Raw genomic sequence first — 27,363 nt, forward strand, 5'->3', positions numbered from 1 at the left:
AGGATAAAATGTCCTGGTCTTCTTTCATACCATCCTGCCCTCTCTACCACCTGGGGGAAAGAATGAGAATTATGTTTTTTACCAGGACACCTTTAAAAATTGCTCTTTAAACAAAATGTCTTGAACCTTTCTTTGTAGAAAGCCCCTGGTCTGTGGATCTGGACAAGTGACATTAAGAATGCAGGGACAGATGCCACCATCTTCTTCCAGATTTATGGAGACAAGGGGAAGTCAGACGAGATGAAGCTGGACAACAATTCAGACAACTTTGAAACTGGACAGACTGACAAGTTCACGGTATGACTCTCGTGCTAGTGATAAATTTGGCATGGTATTGTTTTCCAGGGCATTAGCTTCAGCCGTGTGCAGAAAATCAACAGCATAAGATCTTTACCTCAATAGATCCTTCTGAAGTGGAGGTGAAGTAATTCAGTTTGGTGGTGATGCAAATGATTTCCCCACCTATGGATATGGCTTGTCTTCTCCAAAGAGGGCTTAGGCTGGTGTTTCTGGGTGCTCAGGTGGTGATGACTTCAAGCCATAGTGGTACTAAATACCTCATCTCCTCTGTGGCTCCTGGAGCAGATAGTCTCCCCCTTCAGGCATAGCCCCACTCATGTTATAGACTGCTCCACCCATTTAGACCATGTCTCTCTAAAGCTAATAATTTATCTATTTTTCCCTCAGTGCCTAAGTGGTCATTAGCTATTTGCAGGAGAATTAGCAGTGGTGTTTCCTCTCTGTGGTGATCTGGTCTTCAGCCTCCTTGGAAGTGAGCCTCCATGAATATTTGGAGCTGAGCTCAACAGCACGTTGAGTTTGGAGGCTGGGGAGGGTCTTCTTGTGTTTAGGCACAAATATGTTTAAAAGTTAACTGGGGACTGGTCAGAGAAAAATTGAGAAACTAAGGATTTTAAGGCATGGCTGTAGCCAAAACATTTACCCCATTTTCACCAGCAGCTGTAGATGCCTTCTGGAAGAAGTGTGGCTGTGATTTGCAGACCCTGTTTGAGAAAGAGCTGAAGCTTGAGAACTGGCCATAGCTCTTACTGGGAGGAATGGTTTCAAGGAGCTCTCATGATCAAAACTGTTTGGATTCAACTTATATGTTCTCCTCTCCTGAAAGAGAGGCATCAAGCTATCTTTGTGGAGTAGGGTTTATTACTTTTAAAGAACATAATTGGTTTTTTACTTTAGTTTTTGACTCCTCTCTGATTTGGCTCTTAAAAGATGTTCAGAGGTGTCCTTTGTGTGCATGCTTTGCTGACTTACAGAAATAGATAATGCTGGCTTTTTTTCCCTCCATAGATTGAGCTCCCTGACCTGGGCACATTTTACAAACTTCGGATATGGCATGAGAAAAGAAATCCCTTTGCTGGCTGGCATCTGAATAAGGTGAGAGGACAGCAACAAAAGGTAGATCTGAAAAGCCAGATTGGTCACAGAGGTGTGCAGTGTCAGTCCTGGGTCACTGCGTTCCCCAGCTGGCAGTTGAGTTTGATGTGCAGTGGTGAGAGGTGCCTCCCTTTACAGACAGTGCTGGCCGAGGGATGGAAATGGAAATCCTGCCTGAAAACAGGATGTGAAGAGAGCACGTTGTAGCATTTGCAAAAATATGCGGGGAGAGAAGGATTCATTGTGTGTTTTTAGGAGGAAATTCCTTCTCCTTCCTGTCCCTCTCAGTTCAGCCCAGCTATGTACGGGAAATGAGAGCAATGGGAAATGGCAGCTGCCAGCAGCCCAGACTGATGGTGAAAAGCACGTTTCCCCATCCTGCCAGCATCAGACCACTGCAGTCCCCCCTCACTGCTGGCTGGGGGGTTTTCCCCTGCTCTTCAGAAAGCTTCCTACTCTTAGACATCATTACTGCACAGAGAAGCAAACCCGTTCCTTCTATGGCCTATTTAGGCTGGTCATAACAAAAAATGGATTAGGTTAGAGACCTATTGTAGAGTGGAGCATAACCTGCCCTGAAATGCTGACAGCCCCATTGCAGGAGGTGGACACTTGCAGACTGGAGGAGCCTGTGGAGACTTTGCAGGAGAGAGCAGCACTGTGCTGTTTGGGAAATAAAAAGGGTGATCTGCTTGGTCTTCAGTCACACGTCCTTTGTTCTACCAGCAATGAGTACCGTGCTGTCAGCCCTCACCTGGGTCTGCAAGGCAGCAAGTTCATATCTAGGCTTCACCCATACTCCTGCAGAGCTTGGAAGATGTTCTCTGCACTTAACAAAACATACACTTTGCTGCACAGCCATAAATAACTGTGATGATAAATCACAATTTACCGCTTAGAGATTTTTCTCGCGTGCCTCTAATGTGCTTTGAGAGATTCTGCTCTCCTGCATTGTCAGGGAGCTGTGAAAGCATACGCAGCCAAACACCTCTCCAGTGGGAAGAGGGCATCAAGTACTGCTGTGTTCACCATATGATGGGAGAAGGTGTCTGGCTGTGGTCTTTATCAAAAAGAGAGTGCTGGTCAGACCCTGGGACACTGCAGTTGTGTCTGCTAGCTTGTTCACAGATGAAGAGCAAGAATGCTTAGACCTTCCATAGCTATACATTTCTCTGGGGTATCCTCTTTTCCTGCACAAAAATTATGTTCAGGGAGGACAAGAGCGATCTGACAGTGTGTCTAAGATTCACTTTGGGCCAAACTGGTGAAGCATGTTTGAGCTGGTGAAGTCAACATGAAATCAATCTGCCCATATACAGCCAGTCTGATGTTTTCTGGATGCATCAGGCTCATGGCACATGAATCCCATCACTTGTGCATCCATTTTAGCATCTATGAACTTAGATAAAGCCTTAATGATGCTTTGTTCCAGTCCTCACGCATTTCATGCCAGGCTTGGTTCATGTTGGGGCAGGCTTCCATTTTCTATTACAAGAATGCAAGAACAGCCATACTGGTCAGGCCAAAAGTCCATCTAGCCCAACATCTTCTCTCCTGTGTTACATAAGTGCATGATTAGAGAACAGTAAGAAAAGGACAAGCATTTATGATACTTCCCCTAATATTCTTCCAGCTTTCAACTATTTCCAGTTGGAGATTTACTTCCTGAAAAGATCTACTAAATACGAAGCATTTAGTAGGTTTCTCTTCCATTTATTTGTTTAAAAGTTCCAGTCTCCCCTCGAACAATTAAACTTTTAGTGACCATAATAGAGTTTGGCAAGGACTTCACAGGATGACTGTGTCCTTTTGTTTCCTTTGAACTTCACTCTACAAGCATCATTTGATGCTCTGTATTTCTTGTAGCAGAAGGGTGAATAGTTGATCCCCCTGCCTCTGCCTTCTCCATGCCACCTGTGATTTTGTAGACCTTAATCATACCCTCCCTTCACCTGCTTCTCCAGCCATCTGCAGAGACCCACCTTACTTGCTCGTTAATCCTTTGGAAACTACTGCAGATCTTTGATCATTCTTGTTGCCATTTTCTGTGTGTTTTCTTAAACGTACCATGCACTGGTTTTGAGCTGCAGGGACCAGCAGTGCAAGCGCCATCCACGATTTGCTCTGTGGATTTATACAGTGGCATATGATGAGCAATTACTAAGAAAGAGCCACAGTATCCATCAAAACTTTCAGAACACCGTGGAGTGATTGGAGAAAGGAGGAATGAAAAGCCATCAGCTATGATGGACTTTACTCTGTGCATCGCTGCAGTGTGTGAATCTGAATGATGGTCTTGTTAGTAATGTGATGTGTGTTATTTCTCTGCTGCTACATACTCTTGCTTCTCAGGCAAAAAACCTGTCAGGAGCTTGTTGCTTTTTTGTCTTTAAGCCTCTGAACTCACGCAGTGTTTTGGTTTAATGAAGGTAACTCTGCTAAAAATGCTGACAAAAGAAAAATACTCATTCAACTGTGGCCGCTGGCTAGATATAAATGAAGACAACAATGAGATCATGCGGGAGCTCCCTGCGGAGGGATCTCTAGTGACTGAAATCATGCCAGGTGAGAGCCACGGGCTCAGTGCAGGGGCTCGCTTAGGACCTGAATAGAAAGGAACCCTCTTTGTGTAAGGGATGCACAGGCAGACCAATGCAATTCAATTAGCTTCTCTTTCTGGCACTTTCTCTCTGCAGTATTTTCTGTGTGCATCATTAGCCGCATGAAGCCTCAGAAATCTCAGGCTCTTATTCTGAGCAGATTTCTCTGTGGTGGGAGATGGGAGAGATCTGGCCACAGCACAATTGTTTCCAGAGCTATATATTTTTTTCAAACTTGTATTTATTTTCCAGTCTCCCTTAAAATGTGAAATGCTAGGTTTGAAGGGATGTTCATGGAAAGCAAGCTTAGCTGAAATGAATCTAAAATTTAACAATCATTTTTGGGCTTTAAAGTTTTATTTAATTATATGCACATTTATGCAGCTATATGTATAAAAGTATAGGAAGTTGCACAGAACAGTTGTGCAAGAGCATAGACACCTTTCAGTATGTATGAGCAATCCAAACTATTTATTGGGTTAACTATGATTGAACTGGAGATTTAATTAAGGAATGCTGCAGAACTTTGCATTGGCTTCCTGAAGTGGTCATTTCTGTCTTGACCTTGTGTCACAAGAACAAAATGTACTTGGAGGGAGAATTTTGGAGAGCAGAATATCTCAGAATCACAGAATCACAGAATCGTATAGGTTGGAAAAGACCTTTAAGATCATCAACTCCAACCGTAAACCTAACACTACCAAGACCACCACTACACCATGTCCCTAAGCACCTCATCTAGACGTCTTTTAAATACCTCCAGGGATGGCGACTCAACCACTTCCCTGGGCAGCCTGTTCCAATGCTTGACAACCCTTTCAGTGAAGTAAAATTTCCTAATATCCAGTCTAAACCTCCCCTGGCGCAACTTGAGGCCATTTCCTCTTGTCCTATCACTTGTTACCTGGGAGAAGAGACCAACCCCCACCTCTCTACAACCTCCTTTCAGGTAGTTGTAGAGAGCAATAAGGTCTCCCCTCAGCCTCCTTTTCTCCAGGCTAAACAACCCCAGTTCCCTCAGCCGCTCCTCATAAGACTTCTGCTCTAGACCCTTCACCAGCTTCATTGCCCTTCTCTGGACACGCTCCAGCACCTCAATGTCTCTCTTGTAGTGAGGGGCCCAAAAGTGAACACAGTATTCGAGGTGCGGCCTCACCAGTGCCGAGTACAGGGGCACGATCACTTCCCTAGTCCTTCTGGCCACACTATTTTTGATACAAGCCAGGATGCTGTTGGCTTTCTTGGCCACCTGGGCACACTGCTGGCTCATATTCAGGCGGCTGTCAACCAACACTCCCAGGTCCTTCTCTGCCAGGCAGCTTTCCAGCCACTCTTCCCCAAGCCTGTAGCGTTGCATGGGGTTGTTGTGACCCAAGTGTAGGACCTGGCACTTAGCCTTGTTGAACCCCATACAATTGGCCTCGGCCCATCGATCCAGCCTGTCCAGGTCCCTCTGTAGACCCTTCCTACCCTCAAGCAGATCAACACTCCTGCACAACTTGGTGTCATCTGCAAACTTACTGAGGGTGCACTCGATCCCTTTGTCCAGATCATTGATAAAGATATTAAACAGGACTGGCCCCAACACAGAGCCCTGGGGAACACCGCTTGTGACCAGCCGCCAACTGGAGTAAACTCCATTCACCACCACTCTTTGGGCCCGGCCATCCAGCCAGTTCTTTACCCAGCGAAGAGTACACCCGTCCAAGCCATGAGCAGCCAGTTTCTCCAGGAGAATGCTGTGGGAAACCGTGTCAAAGGCTTTACTGTCTAGATAGTCTAGATAGTCTAGACAGACAACATCCACAGCCTTTCCCTCATCCACTAGGCGGGTCACCTTGTCGTAGAAGGAGATCAGGTTGGTCAAGCAGGACCTGCCTTTCCTGAACCCATGCTGGCTGGGCTTGAACCCTTGGTTATCCTCTACATGCTGTGTGATGGCACTCAGGATGATCTGCTCCATCAGCTTCCCCGGTACTGAGGTCAGGCTGACAGGCCTGTAGTTCCCCGGGTCCTCCTTCTGACCCTTCTTGTAGATGAGCATCACATTTGCTAATCTAAAGCTGGCCACTGGGATTTCTCTTATTTCCACCAAAGCACCCAATGGGACTCCACACTCTGTAGACCACAAGTCCCCTGTTTTCTGAAATTTCCGATGAACTCAGTGATCTGCATGCAGATGAGCAGTTCCTCAGAAGAGGAAGAGTGATTGTAATTGCAGATGTTATTAAAATGAAAACAAACCTGGTTTTGAAAAGTATTTTTAATCAACTGTGGAGAGGACTGCTTGAGTTCAAATGCAGGCACTTTCCCATGAGGAGCAGTTGTGCTGAGCAGAGGCGAGACACAGCACCCACGTGTTGGGCTTGTAGGCGGGTTTCAGAGGGAGGGTGGGAGCACTGCTTCTTGTCTCTTCCCGATGCTGGAGAAAAAGGTCTCTCTCTCTTGAAGGTTGGTCTGTGGGCTGGTTCTTTGTTGTGAAATTTCTTGTGGAAATCCTTCACCCAATGGGATGGAAGGCAGAGATGAAGGCAGGTTGGGGGAGGAAGGTGGCAGCTCAAAATCCATCCAGCAAAATCCTAAATAAACATCTCAAAGGTGACAAGGAGGCAAGACACAATCCAACCTCCTGCACTATGACGGTCCCAAGGAGATGGGGCCAACTGGGCTTGTCTTGCCCCATAAAGCCAACATGAAGAGCCCGTTCCTCAGGTCCCTGAGCACTCAGCCCTTTTTAACTCTTTTTGCCTGCCTGCCATGCCCCCAGATGCTGAAAATTATGTTTGCCCCAAACACGTTACAAGGTCCCCTGACACCAGGACCCTCTCGGGAAGGCAGGAGAGGAGGTAGGAGGGCTGGGGCCCTGAGGAGGCTATGCACTCCAATTCATGAGGTTTTACCTGAAGGGGACGGTATTTTTGTGTCTTTCTTTGGAGGGGTTTTATGGGTTTTCTTAACATTTCAGGCCTTCCTATTTTGGCTTTTTTTCTTTTTCTAGTGATAACATGGAAGTGAAAAAGTCAATACATCAGCAGAAGTACCAACCGGAAGTATGAACAATTAAAATTAATTGCAAGTCTGTGGAAAATGCAGTAAATTTAAATGGCAATTAATTGTGTTGCTGCAAGTGATTTATTAATATATGTCTCCACAGTGATAAAATACCGGGTGACGGTTTGCACTGGGATGGTAAGTGGGAGCGGCACAGATGCCAACGTCTTTGTCTGCCTCATCAGCAACCAGGGAGACACAGGAGACCGCGTTCTCTACAACTGCATCAACACTGTCAATAAATTTGAAAAAGGCAACGTAAGTTCGCACAGCAGCTCCTTGTTGTGGTTTAGCCCCAGTCGGCAACCAAGTACCACACAGTTGCTCGCTCACCCTCCCCCCCCAGTGGGATGGGGGAGAGAATCGGAAGAGCAAAAGTAAGAAAACTCGTGGGTTGAGATAAGAACAGTTTAATAATTGGAACAAAATAATAGTAATAATAATAATGAATTGTAATAAGAAAGAAAACAACAAGAGAGAGAGGAACAAAACCCAAGGGAGGGAAAAAAAAAATAAATTATACAACCACTCACCACCCGCTGACTGATGCCCAGCCAGTCCCCGAGCAGCGATCGCTACTCCCTGGCCAACTCCCCCCAGTTTATATACTGAGCATGACATCCCATGGTATGGAATAGCCCTTTGGTCAGTTTGGATCAACTGTCTTGGCTGTGCCCCCTCCCAGCTTCTTGTGCACCTGGCAGAGCATGGGAAGCTGAAAAGTCCTTGCCCAGTGTAAACACCGCTTAGCAACAGCCAAAACATCAGCATGTTATCAATATGATTCTCATACTAAAATCCAAAACACAGCACTATACCAGCTACTAGGAAGAAAATTAACTCTATCCCAGCCGAAACCAGGACACGGAAGAACAAAAGTAAGAAAACTTGTGGGTTGAGATAAGAACAGTTTACTAACTAGAAAAAACAAACAAACAAACAAAAATTGTAATGAGAAGGAAAACAACAAGAGAGCGAGAGAGGAACAAAACCCAGGAAAAAAACCAAGTGATACAACCGCTCACCACCCGCCGACCAATGCCCAGCCAGTCCCCGAGCAGCAACTGCTACCCCCTGGCCAACTCCACCCAATTTATATACTGAGCATGACATCATATGGTATGGAATAGCCCTTTGGCCAGTTTGGATCAACTATCCTGGCTGTGCCCCCTCCCAGTTTCTTGTGCACCTGGCAGAGCAGTGGAAGCTGAAAAGTCCTTGCCCAGTGTAAACACCACTTAGCAACAGCCAAAACATCAGTGTGTTATCAATATTATTCTCATACTAAAATCCAAAACACAGCACTATACCAGCTACTAGGAAGAAAATTAACTCTATCCCAGCCAAAACCAGGACAGTATCCACCCCTTATTCTATACCATCTACGTCATGCCCAGGTTCTACCCTTTCCAATACATTCCAATTAATCGCCACCACTTTCCCTGTCTTTTGATATATACACACAGCTATCATTCCCTTGGTCTATGGGCCATCCCTCTAAAATGTCCGTTGAGTTCATTTAGTCCATGACTTTGGGCTCCATCTGTCATAACAGTCCTTCAGGGCAGGAGAGAGGGTGTGTGGTGTTGGATTGTTGCATGCTGAAGCCAGTTCTGGTTCCATCACTGCTGCACTTTGCTTGCTTTCAGCAAAGTTCATTCTTCATTAATCTGGGTGATTCTTACTGAAATACCATCGATATGGCATATAGCCACCATAAAAGAGATGACATACAGTATTATATAGCAATTACCATCATACCATTTAGTTCATTGGCTATTCTCACCCAAAATCAAATCCCCTTGAGGTACACAGTGGACTTCCCCATCCTTTCCCATTACCCACCAAGTACACCCAGGTCCTTGAGCAAAAACAGTCCCATGAATGGGCTTGTCTTTGCCTGAGGCAGGAGTAACCCAGACTGTCTTCCCCAGCATGTTTTTTATGTGCACTACAGGGACCTTATCTCCTTCGACAGTGCGTAACAGTTTTGATTGGGCAGGGCCAGCTCGATTGACAGATCCCCTAGTGTTGACTAACCAGGTGGCCTTTGCTAAATGTGTATCCCAATGTTTGAATGTCCCACCACCCCTTGCTCTCAGCGTAGTCTTTAACAGCCCATTGTATCATTCGATTTTCCCAGAGGCTGGTGCATGATAGGGGATGTGATATACCCACTCAATGCCATGCTCTTTGGCCCAGGTGTCTATGAGGTTGTTTCGGAAATGAGTCCCCTTGTCTGACTCAATTCTCTCTGGGGTGCTATGTCGCCATAAGACTTGTTTTTCAAGGCCCAGGATAGTGTTCCGGGCAGTGGCATAGGGGACAGGATATGTTTCCAGCCATCACTGGTGCACAGTTGAAGTTGTGCAGAGTTGAGCTAGGGGATACTGAGGCAATAGGAGCCAAGAGGGAAATGCCAGTGAAACACCTCAAAGCACACAAGGGGTGTTTTTCTATGAAGGAGACATGGACGACAGCCCAGCTGAAGTGCCTCTACACCAATGCACGCAGCATGGGCAACAAGCAGGAGGAGTTGGAAGCCATTGTACACCAGCAAAACTATTATATAGTTGCCATCACAGAAACATGGTGGGATGACTTGCACAACTGGAGTGCGGCGGTGAATGGCTATAAACTCTTCAGGAGGGATAGGCAAGGCAGGAGAGGTGGTGGGGTAGCCCTGTATGTTGGGGAGTGTCTGGATAGTTTAGAGCTTAATGATGGTGATGATAGGGTGGAGTGTCTATGGGTAAGAATCAGGGGGAAGGCCAACAAGGCAGGTGTTGTGGTGGGAGTCTGTTACAGACCACCCAACCAGGATGAGGAGACTGACGAACTATTCTATAAGCAGCTGGGAGAAGTCTCAGGATTGCTAGCCCTTGTACTTGTGGGGGACTTCAACCTGCCGGATGTCTGCTGGAAATACAATTCATCAGAGAGGAAACAGTCTAGGAGGTTCCTGGAGTGTGTGGCAGATAACTTCCTGACACAGCTGGTGAGTGAGTCCAGTAGGGAAGGTGCCCCGCTGGACCTCTTGTTCACGAACAGAGAAGGACTTGTGAGCGATGTGAAGGCTGGAGGCGGTCTTGGGCAGAGTGATCATGAAATGATAGAGTTTTTGATACTTGGAGAAGTGACGAGGGGGGTCAGCAGAAGTGCCACCTTAGACTTCCGGAAGGCAGACTTTGGCCTGTTTAGGAGACTGGTTGACAGAGTCCCCTGGGAGGCAGCCCTAATGGGCAAAGGAGTCCAGGAAGGCTGGACATTCTTTAAGGAGGAAGTCCTAAAGGCACAAGAGCAGGCTGTCCCCAGGTGTCGAAAGATGAGCCGGCAGGGAAGAAGACCGGCCTGGCTGACTAGAGAGCTCTGGCTAGAACTCAGGAAAAAGAGGAGAGTCTATGACCTCTGGAAGAAGGGGCAGGCAAGTCAAGAGGACTACAAAGGTGTAGCGAGGTTGTGCAGGGAGAAAATTAGAAGGGCCAAAGCCCAACTAGAACTTAATCTGGCTACTGCCGTAAAAGACAATTTAAAATGTTTCTATAAATACATTAGCAGAAAAAGGAGAGCTAAGGAGAATCTCCACCCTTTATTGGATGCGGGGGGGAAACACAGTGACCAAGGATGAGGAAAAGGCTGAGGTACTTAATGCCTTCTTTGCCTCAGTCTTTAATAGTAGGGCCAATTGTTCTCTGGGTACCCAGCCCCCGGAGTAGGAAGATAGGGACAGGGACCAGAATGGAGCCCCCATAATCCAGGGGGAAATGGTTAGTGACCTCCTACACCACTTAGACACTCACAAGTCTATGGGGCCTGATGAGATCCACCTGAGAGTACTGAAGGAACTGGCAGAAGTGCTCACCAAGCCCCTTTCCATCATTTACCAGCAGTCCTGGCTAACTGGGGAGGTCCCAGTTGACTGGAGATTAGCAAATGTGACACCCATCTACAAGAAGGGTCAGAAGGAGGACCCGGGGAACTACAGGCCTGTCAGACTGACCTCAGTACCGGGGAAGCTGATGGAGCAGATCATCCTGAGTGCCATCACACAGCATGTAGAGGATAACCAAGGGATCAAGCCCAGCCAGCATGGGTTTAGGAAAGGCAGGTCCTGCTTGACCAACCTGATCTCCTTCTACGACAAGGTGACCCGCCTAGTGGATGAGGGGAAGGCTGTGGATGTTGTCTATCTAGACTTCAGTAAAGCCTTTGACACGGTTTCCCACAGCATTCTCCTGGAGAAACTGGCTGCTCATGGCTTGGACGGGTGTACTCTTCGCTGGGTAAAGAAGTGGCTGGATGGCCGGGCCCAAAGAGTGGTGGTGAATGGAGTTTACTCCAGTTGGCGGCCGGTCACAAGCGGTGTTCCCCAGGGCTCTGTGTTGGGGCCAGTCCTGTTTAATATCTTTATCAATGATCTGGACGAAGGGATCGAGTGCACCCTCAGTAAGTTTGCAGATGACACCAAGTTGTGCAGGAGTGTTGATCTGCTTGAGGGTAGGAAGGGTCTACAGAGGGACCTGGACAGGCTGGATCGATGGGCTGAGGCCAATTATATGGGGTTCAACAAGGCTAAGTGCCAGGTCCTGCACTTGGGCCACAACAACCCCATGCAACGCTACGGGCTTGGGGAAGAGTGGCTGGAAAGCTGCCTGGCAGAGAAGGACCTGGGGGTGTTGGTTGACAGCTGCCTGAATATGAGCCAGCAGTGTGCCCAGGTGGCCAAGAAAGCCAACAGCATCCTGGCTTGTATCAAAAATAGTGTGGCCAGAAGGACTAGGGAAGTGATCGTGCCCCTGTACTCGGCACTGGTGAGGCCGCTCCTCGAATACTGTGTTCACTTTTGGGTCCCTCACTACAAGAGAGACATTGAGGTGCTGGAGCGTGTCCAGAGAAGGGCAATGAAGCTGGTGAAGGGTCTAGAGCAGAAGTCTTATGAGGAGCAGCTGAGGGAACTGGGGTTGTTTAGCCTGGAGAAAAGGAGGCTGAGGGGAGACCTTATTGCTCTCTACAACTACCTGAAAGGAGGTTGTAGAGAGGTGGGTGTCAGTCTCTTCTCCCAGGTAACAAGTGATAGGACAAGAGGAAATGGCCTCAAGTTGCACCAGGGGAGGTTTAGACTGGATATTAGGAAATTTTACTTCACTGTAAGGGTTGTCAAGCATTGGAACAGGCTGCCCAGGGAAGTGGTTGAGTCACCATCCCTGGAAGTATTTAAAAGACATTTGGCTGAGGTGCTTAGGGACATGGTATAGTGGTGGTCTTGGTAGTGTTAGGTTTACGGTTGGAGTTGATGATCTTAAAGGTCTTTTCCAACCTATATGATTCTGTGATTCTGTGATCCAGTGGTTGCTTCCACCATTGTAAGCACATAGCGCTTGCCTTGGCGGGTTTGTGGGAGTGTGATATAATTGATCTGCCAGGCTTCCCCATATTTATATTTCAGCCATCACCCTCCATACCACACAGGCTTTAACCGCTTGGCTTCTTTAATTGCAGCACATGTTTCACATTCATGGATAACCTGTGCAATAGTGTCCATGGTCAAGTCCACCCCTCGATCACGAGCCCATCTCGATGTTGCATCTCTTCCTTGATGGCCTGAGGGGTCATGGGCCCACCCAGCTATAAAGAATTCACCCTTATGTTGCCAGTCCAGATCCACCTGAGCCACTTCAATCTTAGCAGCCTGATCCACCTGCTGGTTGTTTTGATGTTCCTCAGTGGCCTGCCTCTTGGGTATGCGAGCATCTACGTGACATACTTTGACAAGCAGGTTCTCTACCCAGGCAGCAATATTTTGCCACAATGCTGCAGCCCAGATGGGTTTGCCTCTGCGCTGCCAATTGTTCTGCTTCCATTGCTGTAACCACCCCCACAGGGCATTTGCCACCATCCATGAGTCAGTACAGGGCAGTATAGAGCACTGGCCACTTTTCTCATTCAGCAATGTCTAAAGCCAGCTGGATGGCCTTTACTTCTGCAAATTGGCTCGATTCCCTGTCTCCTTCAGCAGTTTCTACAACTTGTCGTATAGGACTCCATACAGCAGCTTTCCATCTCCGATGCTTTCCTACAATACGACAGGACCCATCAGTGAACAGGGCATATTGCTTCTCATTTTCTGGTAGTTTGTTGTACAGTGGGGCCTCCTCAGCACGCGTCACCTCCTCCTCTGGTGATATTCCGAAATCTTTGCCTTCTGGCCAGTCCATAATTACTTCCAAGATCCCTGGGCAATTGGGGTTTCCTATCCGAGCCTGTCGTGTGATCAGTGCAACCCGCTTACTCTACATAGATTCAGTTGCATGATGTGTAGAGGGGACCCTCCCTTTGAACATCCAGCCCAGCCCCAGCAGCCGGGGTGCCAGGAGGAGCTGTGCTTCAGTACCAACCACTTCCGAAGCAGCTCAAACCCCTTCATATGCTGCCAATATCTCTTTCTCAGTTGGAGTATAGCGGGCCTCGGATCCTCTGTATCCCCAACTCCAAAACCCTAGGGGTTGACCTCGAGTCTCCCCTGGTGCTTTCTGCCAGAAGCTCCAGGTAGGGCCATTCTCTCCGGCTGCAGTGTAGAGCACATTCTTTACATCTGGCCCTGCCTGGACTGGCCCAAGGGCTACTGCATGAACTATCTCCCATTTAATTTGTTCAAAGGCTTGTTGTTGCTCAGGGCCCCATTGGAAATCGTTCTTCTTCCAGGTCACTTGATAGAGAGGGCTTACACTCAGACTGTCATTTGGAATATGCATCCTCCAAAAACCCACAATGCCTGAGAAAGCTTGTGTTTCCTTTTTGCTAGTTGGTGGAGACATGGCTGTTATTTTGTTGATCACATCCATTGGGATCTGACGACGTCCATCTTGCCATTTTATTCCTAGAAACTGGATCTCCTGTGCAGGTCCCTTGACCTTACTTTGTTTTATGGCAAAACCGGCTTTCAGGAGGATCTGGACTATTTTCTTCCCTTTCTCAAAAACTTCCTCTGCTGTATTGCCCCACACGATAATGTCATCAATGTATTGCAGATGTTCTGGAGCTTCACCCTGTTCCAGTGCCGTCTGGATCAGTCCATGGCAAATGGTAGGGCTGTGTTTCCACCCCTGGGGCAATCGATTCCAAGAGTACTGAACACCCCTCCAAGTGGAAGCAAACTGTGGCCTGCACTCTGCTGCCAAAGGGATTGAGAAAAACGCATTAGCGCTATCAGTTGTAGCATACCACTTGGCTGCTTTTGACTCCAGTTCGTATTAAAGTTCTAGCATGTCCGGCACAGCAGCACTCAGGGGCGGCATGACTTCATTCAGGCCACGATAGTCTACTGTTAGTCTCCACTCTCCATTAGACTTTTGCACTGGCCATATAGGACTGTTAAAAGGTGAACGAGTCTTACTGATCACTCCTTGGCTCTCCAGTTGACGAATCAGCTTATGGATGGGAATCAGGGAGTCTCGGTTGGTGCAATATTGCCTCCGGTGCACCGTTGTGGTAGCAATTGGCAGCTGTTGTTCTTCGACCCTCAGCAACCCCACAACAGAAGGGTCCTGTGAGAGACCAGGCAAGGTAGACAGCTGTTTAATTTCCTCCATCTCCAAGGCAGCTATACCGAAAGACCACCGGTACCCTTTTGGGTCCTTGGAATACCCTCTCCTGAGGTAGTCTCTGCCAAGGATGCACGGAGCCTCTGGGCCAGTCCCAATGGGGTGCTTTTGCCACTCATTCCCAGTTAGGCTCACTTCGGCCTCCAAGACAGTCAGCTGTTGGGATCCCCCTGTCACTCCAGAAATACAGATGGGTTCTGCCCCTTTATAGCTTGATGGCATTAGGGTACGCTGTGCACCGGTGTCTACTAGAGCCTTATACTCCTGTGGGTCTGATGTGCCAGGCCATTGAATCCACACAGTCCAGTAAACTCGGTTGTCCCTTTCCTCCACCTGGCTAGAGGCAGGGCCCCTCTAGTCCTGGTCATAGTATTCATTACCCATTTCTTGTACATACGAGTCAGGAGTTCCTTCATTAAAATCAGGAGTAAGATCAGCCCTTTTACTCTGTGTGGGGAACTGCCCACTGGAAACCGGAGCAGCAATTTTCCTGGAAGAACCCCCTTTGGTGATTGTTTTTCCTTGCAACTCATGTACCCGCACCTCTAGGGTCGAGGTAGGTTTTCCATCCCATTTCCTCATGTCCTCTCCATGGTCACGCAGGTAGAACCATAGGGTGCCCCGTGGTGTGTACCCTCTATATTGTCTCTCTCTTGAGCAGAGGAATGCTGACTCCTAATAGCTGAGATACTGGTCCGTACAGGTGGGGAGTAGGACCTGTCCTCTTTGAGTTGCTGGACCTCCTGGGACAGTTTCTCCACAGCTGAGACAAGGGAGGAAGAGATACTTTCTTCTTATTCCCGGAGCTGACTAGCTGCTTCATCCAGTGTTGGACCCTCTCCTTCTTTCCAGTTCAGTATTGCCAATGAGTTGGCACATGACGATGGTGCGTTCCGTACCAACTTCTGCCACATGGGTCATGTGCACTGGACCTCATCTGGATCTTTGGATAACCACTCATCTTCCCGGTCACCATAAATCACCTCCAGCACGGCTAATTCCCTCAGGTACTGGATATCTTTCTGGTATCCAGAAAGGATGGATACCATGGTGGTCCATTTTCCGGGGCAATACATAACATCTTCCTTGAAGGGATATCTTTCCTTCATAGCTGACAGGAGTCACCTCCAGAGGCTGAGGGCTGGTGCCCCTTTTCCAGTAGATTTGTCAATGCCCCCTTCCCTAGAAAGGGATCCCAGCTGTTTGGCTTCCTTACCCTCTAATTCCAGGCTACTGGCCCCACTATCCCAGCATTGGAGCAGCCAGGTGACAACGTGCTTGCCCAGACCACAGCTGAAATCTTTTCGCATATCTCGCAGCTCACTCAGGGATAGGGATGGGGTAGTTTCCGTCTCATCCACGAGTTCTTCCTCTTCCTCTCCTTGTGATGGCCCTGCTCTTTCATCTTCCCTTTCTAAACGAGCTGACTTTCACTTCCAGGATTTCTTCTTGTGTATCAGGGCGACTGATACTGACACGGGTTGGTTCCCTGGTTGAACCGCATTATCTGTTGCAGAGGGGCTGGAGTGATCACAGTGCGTGTCGCAGAGGGGGCTGGAGTGACCGCAGTGCCTGTCACAGAGGGGTCCAGAGTAGCCGCAGTGCCTGCCGTGGCGGGGGCCAGAGTATCCGCAGTGCCTGTCGCAGGGGAGGCCGGAGTAGCCGCAGTGCCTGTCGCAGCGGGGGCCAGAGCAGCCTCAGTGCCTGTCGTTTTGACACCAGGTCCTTGAGGGTTCTGAATAGTGTTGAACAGGGCTCGGTAGGCATGGGCCAGGCCCCAGCACATTGCAGTGATTTGTGTCTCCCTAGAATTGTCAGGGTGACAACATACTTTTTCCAAATAGTCTACTAATTTTTCAGGATTCTGCACTTGTTCAGGGGTGAAGTTCCAAAACATTGGAGGTGCCCACCGTCCTAGGCATTTGCCTATGCTATCCTACACACCTTGCCACTCATAACTATCCGGCCTTGGGGCAGATCTCTGGGTGATATTCTTAAATTGCTTACTAATCTTGGACAAAATCGAAACAGTATTCCTAAGCAATACCAATAGATGTATCTTAACTACCCAAGGATGTTCAAGATACTGAAAAGTTATTGTAACGAAGGGGGAAACATCATAGAAGAAAGTAGCGAAGGTGCCGTTTTGTATTTCCTCCATAAAAAAACCTCTCAGAGGAAGAAGTATAATTGCTAATTGTCTCCATAAGCTGATACCCGACATACAGTAATGGTTTCAGTATGGCACTTAGATACCAAAATAAACCCAAGGTCACTGTTTTAATAACAAATCTTACAGGCAAAACATCACCAATTAAAGCAGAGCACAGCAAACTGCAAAAACCAACACCCGTCTTGAACATGTACAGCAAAAAAATGAGCATGGTGCAGATCAGGTAAACCAATATCGAGACCAGATGTATCAATATCATGGCCCGCAACTACTAACAGATCTAAATTCCTTAATACGCTCTGTTTAATCTGTTATTATCTCAAACCCTTTGAGCCCCATGCTGGGCGCCAAAAAGGACTGTTGTTTAGTCCCCATCAGCAATTAAATACCACACAGCCGCTTGCTCACCCTCCCCCCCCGGTGGGATGGGGGAGACAATCGGATGTGGCGGTGTGCTCCCCCCCCCCCCCAGCTCCCCAGCTCCCTGCACAAGCAGTAACCATCAGTGGGAGTCATCCTGATAGCTGCATCCAGTTATCCTGGACCTTGAAGACAAATGGCAACAAAGTAGCCAAGGGCTGCTTTGAAGCAAGGATCTAAACCTCTTGCTGATATGCAAATATGACCATAAGTCAATCATCTTACTCCTTAAATAGTGGACAGCCCAGGGCCCTTTGAGCTCTCCTGCACGGCAGCGGGCTGCACGCCAGGATCTCCCCTTGAGCAGGGACGCCTCTCAAGGTTACTCCTCGAGGTTGAGAGATTCCTTGCCGCAACAGATCCTCGGTAAGTGACTAACAGCATGCTAAACTTTGAAATCTTAGCTAAGTGATATAAAGGATTGACTGCGCACATATAATCCTTTAGATATAAACCGTTGACCAAGTCTGGGACTAGGACTGGATCTAGCCGCACCTAGACTCCTCTCTGAGAAGGAGTTTAGAAAGCAAGGGGATCCTTTCCGAACCTCATGACTCAACGGGAGGGTCTCCCTGACAGTTTTGTCTGACCCTGTCCTCTATGCAGTAAATAATCAAGTGTGCCTCGCCATCGAATCTTGTTAAAACACTGTCGCATTGAACTTTGTTAACTCCCTATTCTGTATCGATAAACTATATTTTTACTTCTCTCTTACGAGTGAAGTGCACTCTCACTCCATCCGCGACATCGGAAGAGCAAAAGTAAGAAAACTTGTGGGTTGAGATAAGAACAGTTTAATAATTGGAACAACAACAACAAAATAATAACAAGGGAGCGAGAGAGGAACAAAACCCAGGAAAAAAACCACCAGTGATACAACCGCTCACCACCCGCCGACCGACACCCAGCCAGTCCCTGAGCAGTGATTGCTACTCCCTGGCCAACTGCCCCCAGTTTATATACTGAGCATGATGTCATATGGTATGGAATAGCCCTTTGGTTAGTTTGGATCAACTATCCTGGCTGTGCCCCCTCCCAGCTTCTTGTGTGCCTGGCAGAGCAGGGGAAGCTGAAAAGTCCTTGACTAGTGTAAACACCGCTTAGCAACAACCAAAACATCAGTGTGTTATCAATATTATTCTCATACTAAAATCCAAAACACAGCACTATATCAGCTACTAGGAAGAAAATTAACTCTATCCCAGCCGAAACCAGGACACTCATTAAGATGGGTTTTAACATGTGTGATGGTTTGCAGATTTTTTTTTTTGAGAAGTGTATTTGGAAACTTGGCTGATTTCCTTGCCAGTTTGGGCTAGGGCAGAAGGGAGAAATAAATCATGTCCACAGAGCATCATAACAGGTTGCAGCTGGGGGGGAGGTTTAGGTCAGGGACAGTGTGCCCTTGCTTGACATCGGTGTGTTCATAAAAGAGTCTCCTGGTTTGCTCCCCAGCTAAGTACTGACTGTTGAAATTGCATCTTCAGTTTGGGGAAGGCTTCCAGGAAACAAGAACAAGAGGGAGCCTTTCCCCCTCCATCTAATATGGCAAAAATTTGGCTTCTGGGGCAAAGGAAGAAAACGCATCTTATTTAATGTGAAAATCAGAACCAAAAGCGTAACGTGTTTCCTTTATATTTCCTCCAGTCTCCCCTCAACCATGCTGCACTCAATTTTTGTGTCTTATTTTCAATCTGTTTTTCAACATGTTTTTGTATGCCTGTGTCCTGAATGCAGGAGGGTAAAAATGGCCTGAACTGAAGACAGAGCTTGTTCCCTGGAAAGCTGGAGATAATGAAGAGGTCAAACTGTAATTAAAGCCCTTGCAGCATTAACAAGCAAATAGCGTGCTGATCTGATCTATGGGGTCAACCTACTTCATATGTATTCAATTATGAGGCACATTTTGGATCTCTAGGGTCCAACTTAGGCTGGTAAAATGTAATCAGTATCTCCTGGAAGAGATTTTGAGAATCTGATCGCAGAACTCTGTAGATTTCCCATCTTTTATGTCATTATTTGATTGAAGATTTGGAATGGGAAGAAAATGAAGATAAAAGGAGGTCACGTTTTCAAAACTGACCACTGAATTTAGGTTTCTGAAATATGGATTAACACATTGGATTTGCCTTTGAGTGTCTAGAATTTCCAATTCTTCACTGAAATCACTGAGTTTTTTAGACTTTAAAAGAACTTTCATCAAGGTTTTCTTGTGCCTGTAAGACCTGTCCGTGGAAACACGTGGCATTTACATAGTGTGAAAGTTCGTTCTGCTTCTAAATGATGTAAAGGTTTGCAGACATGGACATCGTAAACATCATATTTTTGCCTATGCACTTACATTATAGATTTTTTATTTTTAAAAGGTAGGTCCAAGCTGTAAAGGACAGCATTTTGTCATTTGGCAAAATCTAGTTTTGTCAAAATGGCAGCAAAATGAGTCATGCTTTGGTGGTGGTTTGAAGACTGTTTCAATGGAGTTCCAAAGAAAGATGCTTGATTCACAGAAGATACAAATATTTTAAACACAGATGATGACTATTTTATTTTTACTCCCGGAAATGAGTTATAGGGTAAGTTGCATGAAGAGGAAAAAAGAAAAGGAAAAATAATTTTGGAAATCAATTCATGTGATTAATAGTATCCAGATGATATAAACCAAACTGGAATCTGTTAATGGAAAACTGCTCTCTTGGCATGAGGAGGTGAAAGCTGGTGAATGAATTGGAAGCTGTTTAAGGTTTGATCCTGACAAACTTAGAGCTCATATATTCAAGAGACTGAATGAGTATATCTACACTGATTAACTCAGATACCCTGTTAAAAAGAAATGTAGCTAAGTCAGTGCGGTCTCTAATCTACAGCCACTTAAACCAATAGTACCTTGATTACCAATTTAACATGAAAAGTTTTCTTGCAGATGCAAACTAACAGCCTGTATAGAAGGTAAAATTTAAAGATGCCTCTAAATTAGGTGTTTGCTCTGATACAGTTCCATTTAGTTACTCACTCATTAACTTATATCAGCCATTAATAAGATGAACATCAGGCCTAATGAATTAGACTTCATTGACTTAGACTGACTCAGTGAGGTTTTGATACATTAAATCCCCAATTCAGTGGTTTTGAGTATGTAAGTAACAGTTGTTCATGTATGTAAGCCCATCATTAACACTTAAACCAGTGACAGTATGCTTAGTTGTCTTTATTTTAAAGGTCAGTTTGGAGTCCTGAATGATGGAAAAAATTATGATTGTTTTACTAAATTTAATTATTTAAATAAATATTACCTTGACACCATGCTTTCTGGGAGCTAGCTGGATATATGTTACCACCGTATGTGCTTCACGGGCTTTTGGGAGATGAAGAACGAATGAATCGCAGTGTTTGGTTAGCTTTCTCTTATCTAATGAGGCATCTCAGCCAGATGGTAACCACAGCAGTCATGTCTGTTTGTTGGTCTATATGCTTCAGATATGCTGTGTATTTACACAGGTATTTACCATACATTTGTGTGCATCTGTACATGTACCATAGATACTTATCTGGCCTGATTCCCAGAGGAGTAACTCGCTCTTTTAATACATCTTTCTTCCTTCAGCCATCAGGAACTGCTGCTCCCAATGTGATCTTGGGTAACAGAGCTCTGATCCTGAGGGGCCACCACTTGGGCTAATCTGTAGGTTGGTGATTTGTGCCCTTTTCCAGGGGGAAAAAAAAAAAGACATAAAATTCCTGTCTCTTGTGGGGTATTAAGGGTATTTAGCTGCTGGGTTAGGTTCACACCAACCTCTGAAGACAACTCACGGAGCAGCTGGAAGTACCCCTGTGCAGCCATGCCCAATGCTTGCATGCCAGGAAATGGCTAGGGTTAAATTTTGCTCAGTAGTCCATGTCATCTGAATTTAACATGGGGTAATGTCTTTGAACAGTGCCTCTAAATACCTCTGTGGATTTGGTCTGAAGTCATCTGCCCTGGGTTTCCCAGAAAGTTGATATCTGAGCAGGGGTTTGAACTTGGATTTCCTGCCTCTCTGTATGAACTTCTTAATAATCAAATTACTTTTCTTTTTTTTACAGTTGTGGAGGACATGCAATGACATGGGAGATTTAAAATGCTGGCAGATCATATATTTGTAAATCTAATGTTATACATCTAGCGCAAATATTCAAGCTTTCATTCTTTGGTAAATTAATTCATACTTTCTCCTTCATCTTGTGAAGAATTATCTTGCAGCATGCTGATGATGTTGGTCTGATTGCAATAATAAATTTGGTTTGTTTGTTTGTTTTTAAGGAGAAATATTGCCTTACCTTTTTTCTTCTCCTTCTCAAAGGCTGATGAATTCTTCGTTGAAGCAGTAACGCTGAAGCAGGTGAGGAGGGTGAGGATAGGGCATGATGGCAAAGGAGGAAGCAGTGGCTGGTACCTTGCCAAAGTGATAGTGAGGGAAGAAGGACAGCCAGAAAGTGAGGCTGTGGAATTCCCCTGCTACAGGTACTGGAAACAATGCTTGCACATTATGCCTCCATCTATGCATTTGCCAGACTTTGAAGAGCCTAGCTGTTGTTCCAAGACTGGAATTTTCTGAGCACAGCTTAATCCTTTTTATTTATTCATTCATTTATTTTTGCTAAGCCTGAAAGCAAAGAGTGTGGATTGGGAGGTTTAAGATACCGTTAACTCCCCTTACCAAATGAACAGCAATCTGTTGTGAACTTCTCAGCAATTAGCTCAGTAATACACAGAATTTCCAAAAGGTAAAATGCACCCTTCCAGTACCACATCCAGTGTCACTGCAATTGCCTGCTGCAGAAACACGCTCTGCAATCCGCTGCAATCTACTAGTTTTATTGCATGTGTTGGATGAGGTTCTGGTCCGTCACATGCACATCCCATCTTTCCAGGATCAATGGGATGCTATTTTTGTGTTGGGAGAATGCAACATTGTTATGCTGCCATCTTGAGAGCTCCTTGCATGAAGGGAAATGCATATCATGCAGACAGAGATAGTGGTAGAGCAGAGGGCTGTAACTTACCCCTATGAGTGGGTTATAAATGTATTCTTCTCTTTCCTAGACAACCAAGTGGTCAAAAGAAATGTGCTGTACTGAGGCTACCCATGGGGAATGAAATGCACCATCTGTCCTGGCACTAACTAGGGTCTGCCTCAACATCGCAGCACAAACCAGAGAGAACTGGGTGCAAACATAAAAGACTAACTTCACTGTAGTTCAGTGTCCTGTAAAGTCCCACTTGCCCTCTCAGGATGTTCACCCTGTAAGATGGAAGTCCACTGAGCTCCACTTAACAACATCAAGTACCCATTCTAAAAAGTCATCTCCTGGGGGACAAGTGGAATTGTAAAATGCAAACACAATTATTTTTAAATTGCAAACAAAGGTAAAACCACTAAGCTGGTTACTTGTCTCTTGTCACTGTAAACCAGGAAGAACTCCACTATAATGAGGGGAGTCAGCCAAACACAAAATGGGAGCCAGCCCCAGCCTCTCTGCATTGCTAAAGCCACGTCACATCAGAGAGCAAACTCATCGGGGAGACAGCATGGAGCAGTAGATGCAATGTCATCTTGGTTGTGAAAAGCAAGCCAGTCTCTCCCTTTTCAAAGAACAAACCACCATGTTGTCATTGCTGCCTCTTGATACATATTTAACAACCATATGTTTTACTGAGTTAAGCAGGCAAGCGAGACAGGTTTTTACTTGGACATGAAGTGTCCACGTGAAGAGCTGTTTTGCTCAGACTCCTCAGAGATATTTCTGTGTCTAACTGCACTATGCAGCTGGCTCATTTTAAAGATTTCATTTTGAATTGTCTCCTTACTTGACTGTATAATTGGGTGTCTTCCCTCAGCTTGGCGTGATGACCCCCTTCCCCTGAGGTTTACACCTGTGGGTCAGAAGCATCAGAGTCCACAGGGCATTCCCCTCAGGCCAGGTACTGAAAAAGGAGGGAGAAAAAAACCCCAAGACCTTATCCCCGAAATATTAATGGGGTGCATTCAGGCTTCAAGTCACAAGTGATGGAATTCCACTCGTCTTGCCTTTCTTAATGTCTCTTTTTCCAATTGATATCAGTGGTGTTTGTGCAGCTTTGTTTGTTGTCCTTGTGCCAGCATTATCTCTTCCTCTCAGATTGAGAAGGTAACATGACTGATCACCTCCAAACACAGGGACAGCTGCTCCCTCTCACTATCTTTGGTGACTGCGTCTCTTGAGAGACTGGGGCATCATCGCAGTATACGGGTGTCATCATGGAGTCTGGAGATATCTGAAGGTGAAGGTGCTCACCCGCTGCATCCTCCATGTGAGGGATAAACATCTCCATGACCTGCAGCGTTTGGATGTTCCCCTCCAGTCCTGTAGGCCAAGGACAGCTTATGTTCTCGCTGATTGGGCAGGTGCTCAGAGAGGCCTGCTTCACCTGCTTCTTCAGAGCCAAGATGATGAAGAAGACTTGGCCAAGAAGAGCAGCCTTCTTTTAGTGAGCCAATGCAAGCGAGGTTAGCTAGAGTCTCCATCCGGGAGACATCAGGGAAGCTTCTGTTTCTGCTTGGCCAGTCTGTGGACAGCCAGTGGACATGCTGATGTTCTCATTGCCTTCATCTCCAAGACTTGATTAACTTCCTCTCTTCTACATAGCATGATTGCATGGTCTGGAGAAAACAACTTCTGCTGCTGTGTCCTTATTGAAAGCTATTCTCTGCTTAGCTGCTACTGTGAGACAGCTAGAAGACAAAATGCCTTCCAGCAGAAACACATCTCACCCGTGCAGAAAGCTTCACAGGCTTCTTGCCTCTGTAAAAACTAGGCTGTACCAGCATGTGGAGAGCAGATATTATAGCAAAGAGCTGGCTAACCAGCTTCCATTATAACTAATATCTGTAGCATATCCTCATAGAGCTTCATTGCATATAACTCGTTGAAGTCTCTGTTCCTGTTATTTACATAGTCGTATACATGGCTGTTTTGTCTTTTAATTTGAAAGCTTTTTTATGACTCTATAAGAACATCTATTACCGAATAGTCACAAGAGCTCCATGAGAAGAACTGTCTTTGTTGTACAAGGGAGCCAGCAGAGATAAAGAGAAGCTAAGTGGATTAATTGTGAGTTTGTGTCAGATTCAGGAAGAGCATCGAGAAATAATGACTCCCAGGCCTGTGCTTTCAATGCTTAAAACAGCTGGCTGTAAAGGGAATAGCTTGTAGCTCTTCTTAGATTCAGTGATTTTTAAAGCGGTCATTTGATCTGTGGTTGCAAGAAGTAAATGCAAGTAACCTGTCCAAGCATTACTTACAGAATTACTGGTACATCACTGGTATGCATTGCAGTATGACGACCACATGACATTACCATATCCATGCTTTTAGGGACTGAACACTGAATCATTCAGTGGCACAAATGAACAATTTATGCCTTATAATACCTGATGTGCTTTAGGTATTGTGATTACGAATACTGCTAGAAAGTTCAAAATGAAGGAGTTCACCTTTTGCCTCAGAACTGGAGCCAAACCGTTTTGAAGCTCAGAACTGAGTTCTTCAGATTTCATTTTCTCCTCAAGGCTCTGTGGAAGTCCAGGAATGGACTAGCTGACATTCTCTAAAATAGCCTATTTTTCATAATATTTATATCCCAGACAGAAATGAATTTTCAATCAGGCAAAGTCATGAGTTCGTGATAGGATAGAATTTTATATGCTATAAATCATTACAGCTCCACTGAAATCTTCAATGATACTTCATTACATTTTTTTCTAAGCATATGGACTGCACCATCCTAATTTTTCTCCAGCACAAGCATAAGGGAACATTGTTAGTTCTCTGAAGAACAACAGACAGATCATGAATGGGATGATGCACTAGGAGGCTCCTGTGAAAGAACATTTATTCAGTCAAATGCCAAAAGTGTTCATCATACAAAGGATCCAGAGAAACCTCCTTTTGTTGCCTAAAAATAGACTGAAATGTCTATTTTACACATTTATATATATAGGTGTCCTGGTTTCGGCTGGGATAGAGTTAATTTTCTTCCTAGTAGCTGGTATAGTGCAGTGCTTTGGATTTTAGTATGAGAATGATATTGATAACACGCTGATGTTTTGGCTGTCGCTAAGCGGTATTTACATTGGTCAAGGACCTTTTTTTTTTTTTCCCCAGCTTCTCATGCTCTGCCAGGCGCCCAAGAAATGGGAGGGGGCACATCCAGGATAGTTGATCCAAACTGACCAAAGGGCTATTCCATACCATATGATGTCATGCCCAGTATATAAACTGGGGGAGTTGGCCGGGAGGTTGCGATCGCCGCTCGGGGACTGGCTGGGTGTCGGTCAGCAGGTGGTGAGCGGTTGTATTATTTTATTTTATTATTTTTTTCCCTTTCCCTTTTCTTTTCCTCCCTTGGGTTTTGTTCCTCTTTCTCTCTCATTGTATTCCTTCTCATTATAATTCATTATTATTATTATTATTATTATTATTATTATTTTGTTCCAATTATTAAACTGTTCTTGTCTCAACCCACGAGTTTTCTTACTTTTGCTCTTCCGATTCTCTCCCCATCCCACCGGGGAAAGAGTGAGAGAGCGGCTGTGTGGTGCTTAGCTGCCAGCTGGGGCTAAACCACGACAGTCCTTTTTGGCGCCCAACGGGGGCTCAGAAGGGTTGACATAATAACAGATTAACCAGAGTGTATTAAGGAATTCAGATCTGTTAGTAGTTGTGGGACGTGATATTGATCCATCTGTTCCTAGCATTGGTTTACCTGATCTGCACCATGCTCATTTTTTTGCTGTACATGTTAAAGATCGGTGTTGGTTTTTGCAGTTTGCTGTGCTCTGCTATGATTGGTGATGTTTGGCCTGTGAGATTTGTTATTAAAACAGTGACCTTGGGTTTATTTTGGTATCTAAGTGCTGTACTGAAACCGTTATTGTATGTCGGGTATCAGCTTATGGAGACAATTAGCAATTATACCTCTGCCTCTGAGAGGTTTTTTATGGAGGAAATGCAGAATTGTACCTTCACTACTTTCTTCTACAATGCTTCCTCCTTCATTACAATAACTTTTCAGTATTTTGAACAACCTTGGGTAGTTAAGATACTTCTATTGGTATTGCTTGGGAATACTGTTTCGATCTTGTCCAAGGTTAGTAAGCAATTTAAGAACATAATTCAGAGATCTGCCCCAAGGCTGGATAGTTATGAGTGGCAGGGTGTATGGATAGCATGGGCAAATGCCTAGGACGGTGGGCACCTCCAGTGTTTTGGAACTTCACCCTGAACAAGTGCAGAATCCTGAAAAATTAGTAGACTATTTGGAAAAAGTATGCTGTCACCCTGGCAATTCTAGGGAGACGCAAATCACTGCAATGTGCTGGGGTCTGGCCCATGCCTACCGAGCCCTGTTCAACACTATTCAGTACCCTCAAGGATCCGGTGGCAAAATGCCAGGCACTGCAGCTGCTCCAGCCCCCCCTGCGACAGGCGCTGCGGCTGTTCCGACTACCCCTGCGACAGGCGCTGCGGCTGTCCCGATTACCCCTGCAACAGGCACTACGGCTGCTCCAGCCCCCCCTGCGACAGGCACTGCGGCTGTTCCGACTGCCCCTGCGACAGGCGCTGCGGCTGTCCCGATTACCCCTGCGACAGGCACTACGGCTGCTCCAGCCCCCCCTGCGACAGGCACTGCGACTGTTCCGACTACCCCTGCGACAGGCACTGCGACTATTCCGGCTACCCCTGCGACAGGCACTGCGGCTGTTCCGACTACCCCTGCGACAGGCACTGCAGTTGCAGCTGCTCCGGATAACTCCGTTACAAGCATTGAGGTTCAAACAGGGAACGAACCCGTGTCAGTATCAGTCGCCCCTATACATAAAAAGAAATCCTGGAAGCGAAAGTCAGCTCATTTAGAAAGGGAAGATGAAAGAGCAGGGCTATCACAGGGAGAGGAAGAGGAAGAACTCGTAAATGAGACAGAAACCACCCGATCCCTATCCCTAAGTGAGCTGCGAGATATGCGAAAAGATTTCAGCCGTTGTCCAGGGGAGCACATTGTCACCTGGCTGCTCCGATGCTGGGATAGTGGGGCCAGTAGCCTGGA

The 27,363-nt window shown here is 46.1% G+C and overlaps 1 protein-coding gene across 1 annotated transcript in view; it reads left to right on the plus strand.

Annotated features, from left to right (window-relative positions):
* LOXHD1 (lipoxygenase homology PLAT domains 1) overlaps positions 1-27,363 on the plus strand; it is a 175,055-nt gene that overhangs the window by 42,767 nt on the left and 104,925 nt on the right. The window contains 5 exon segments of the mRNA XM_072859639.1: positions 139-297; positions 1,309-1,395; positions 3,825-3,960; positions 7,150-7,304; positions 21,578-21,738. Coding sequence (XP_072715740.1) covers positions 139-297; positions 1,309-1,395; positions 3,825-3,960; positions 7,150-7,304; positions 21,578-21,738 — 698 coding nt within the window.

This window comes from Ciconia boyciana, chromosome 4 (assembly GCF_034638445.1).
Source record: "Ciconia boyciana chromosome 4, ASM3463844v1, whole genome shotgun sequence".
NCBI classification, from domain to species: Eukaryota; Metazoa; Chordata; class Aves; order Ciconiiformes; family Ciconiidae; genus Ciconia; species Ciconia boyciana.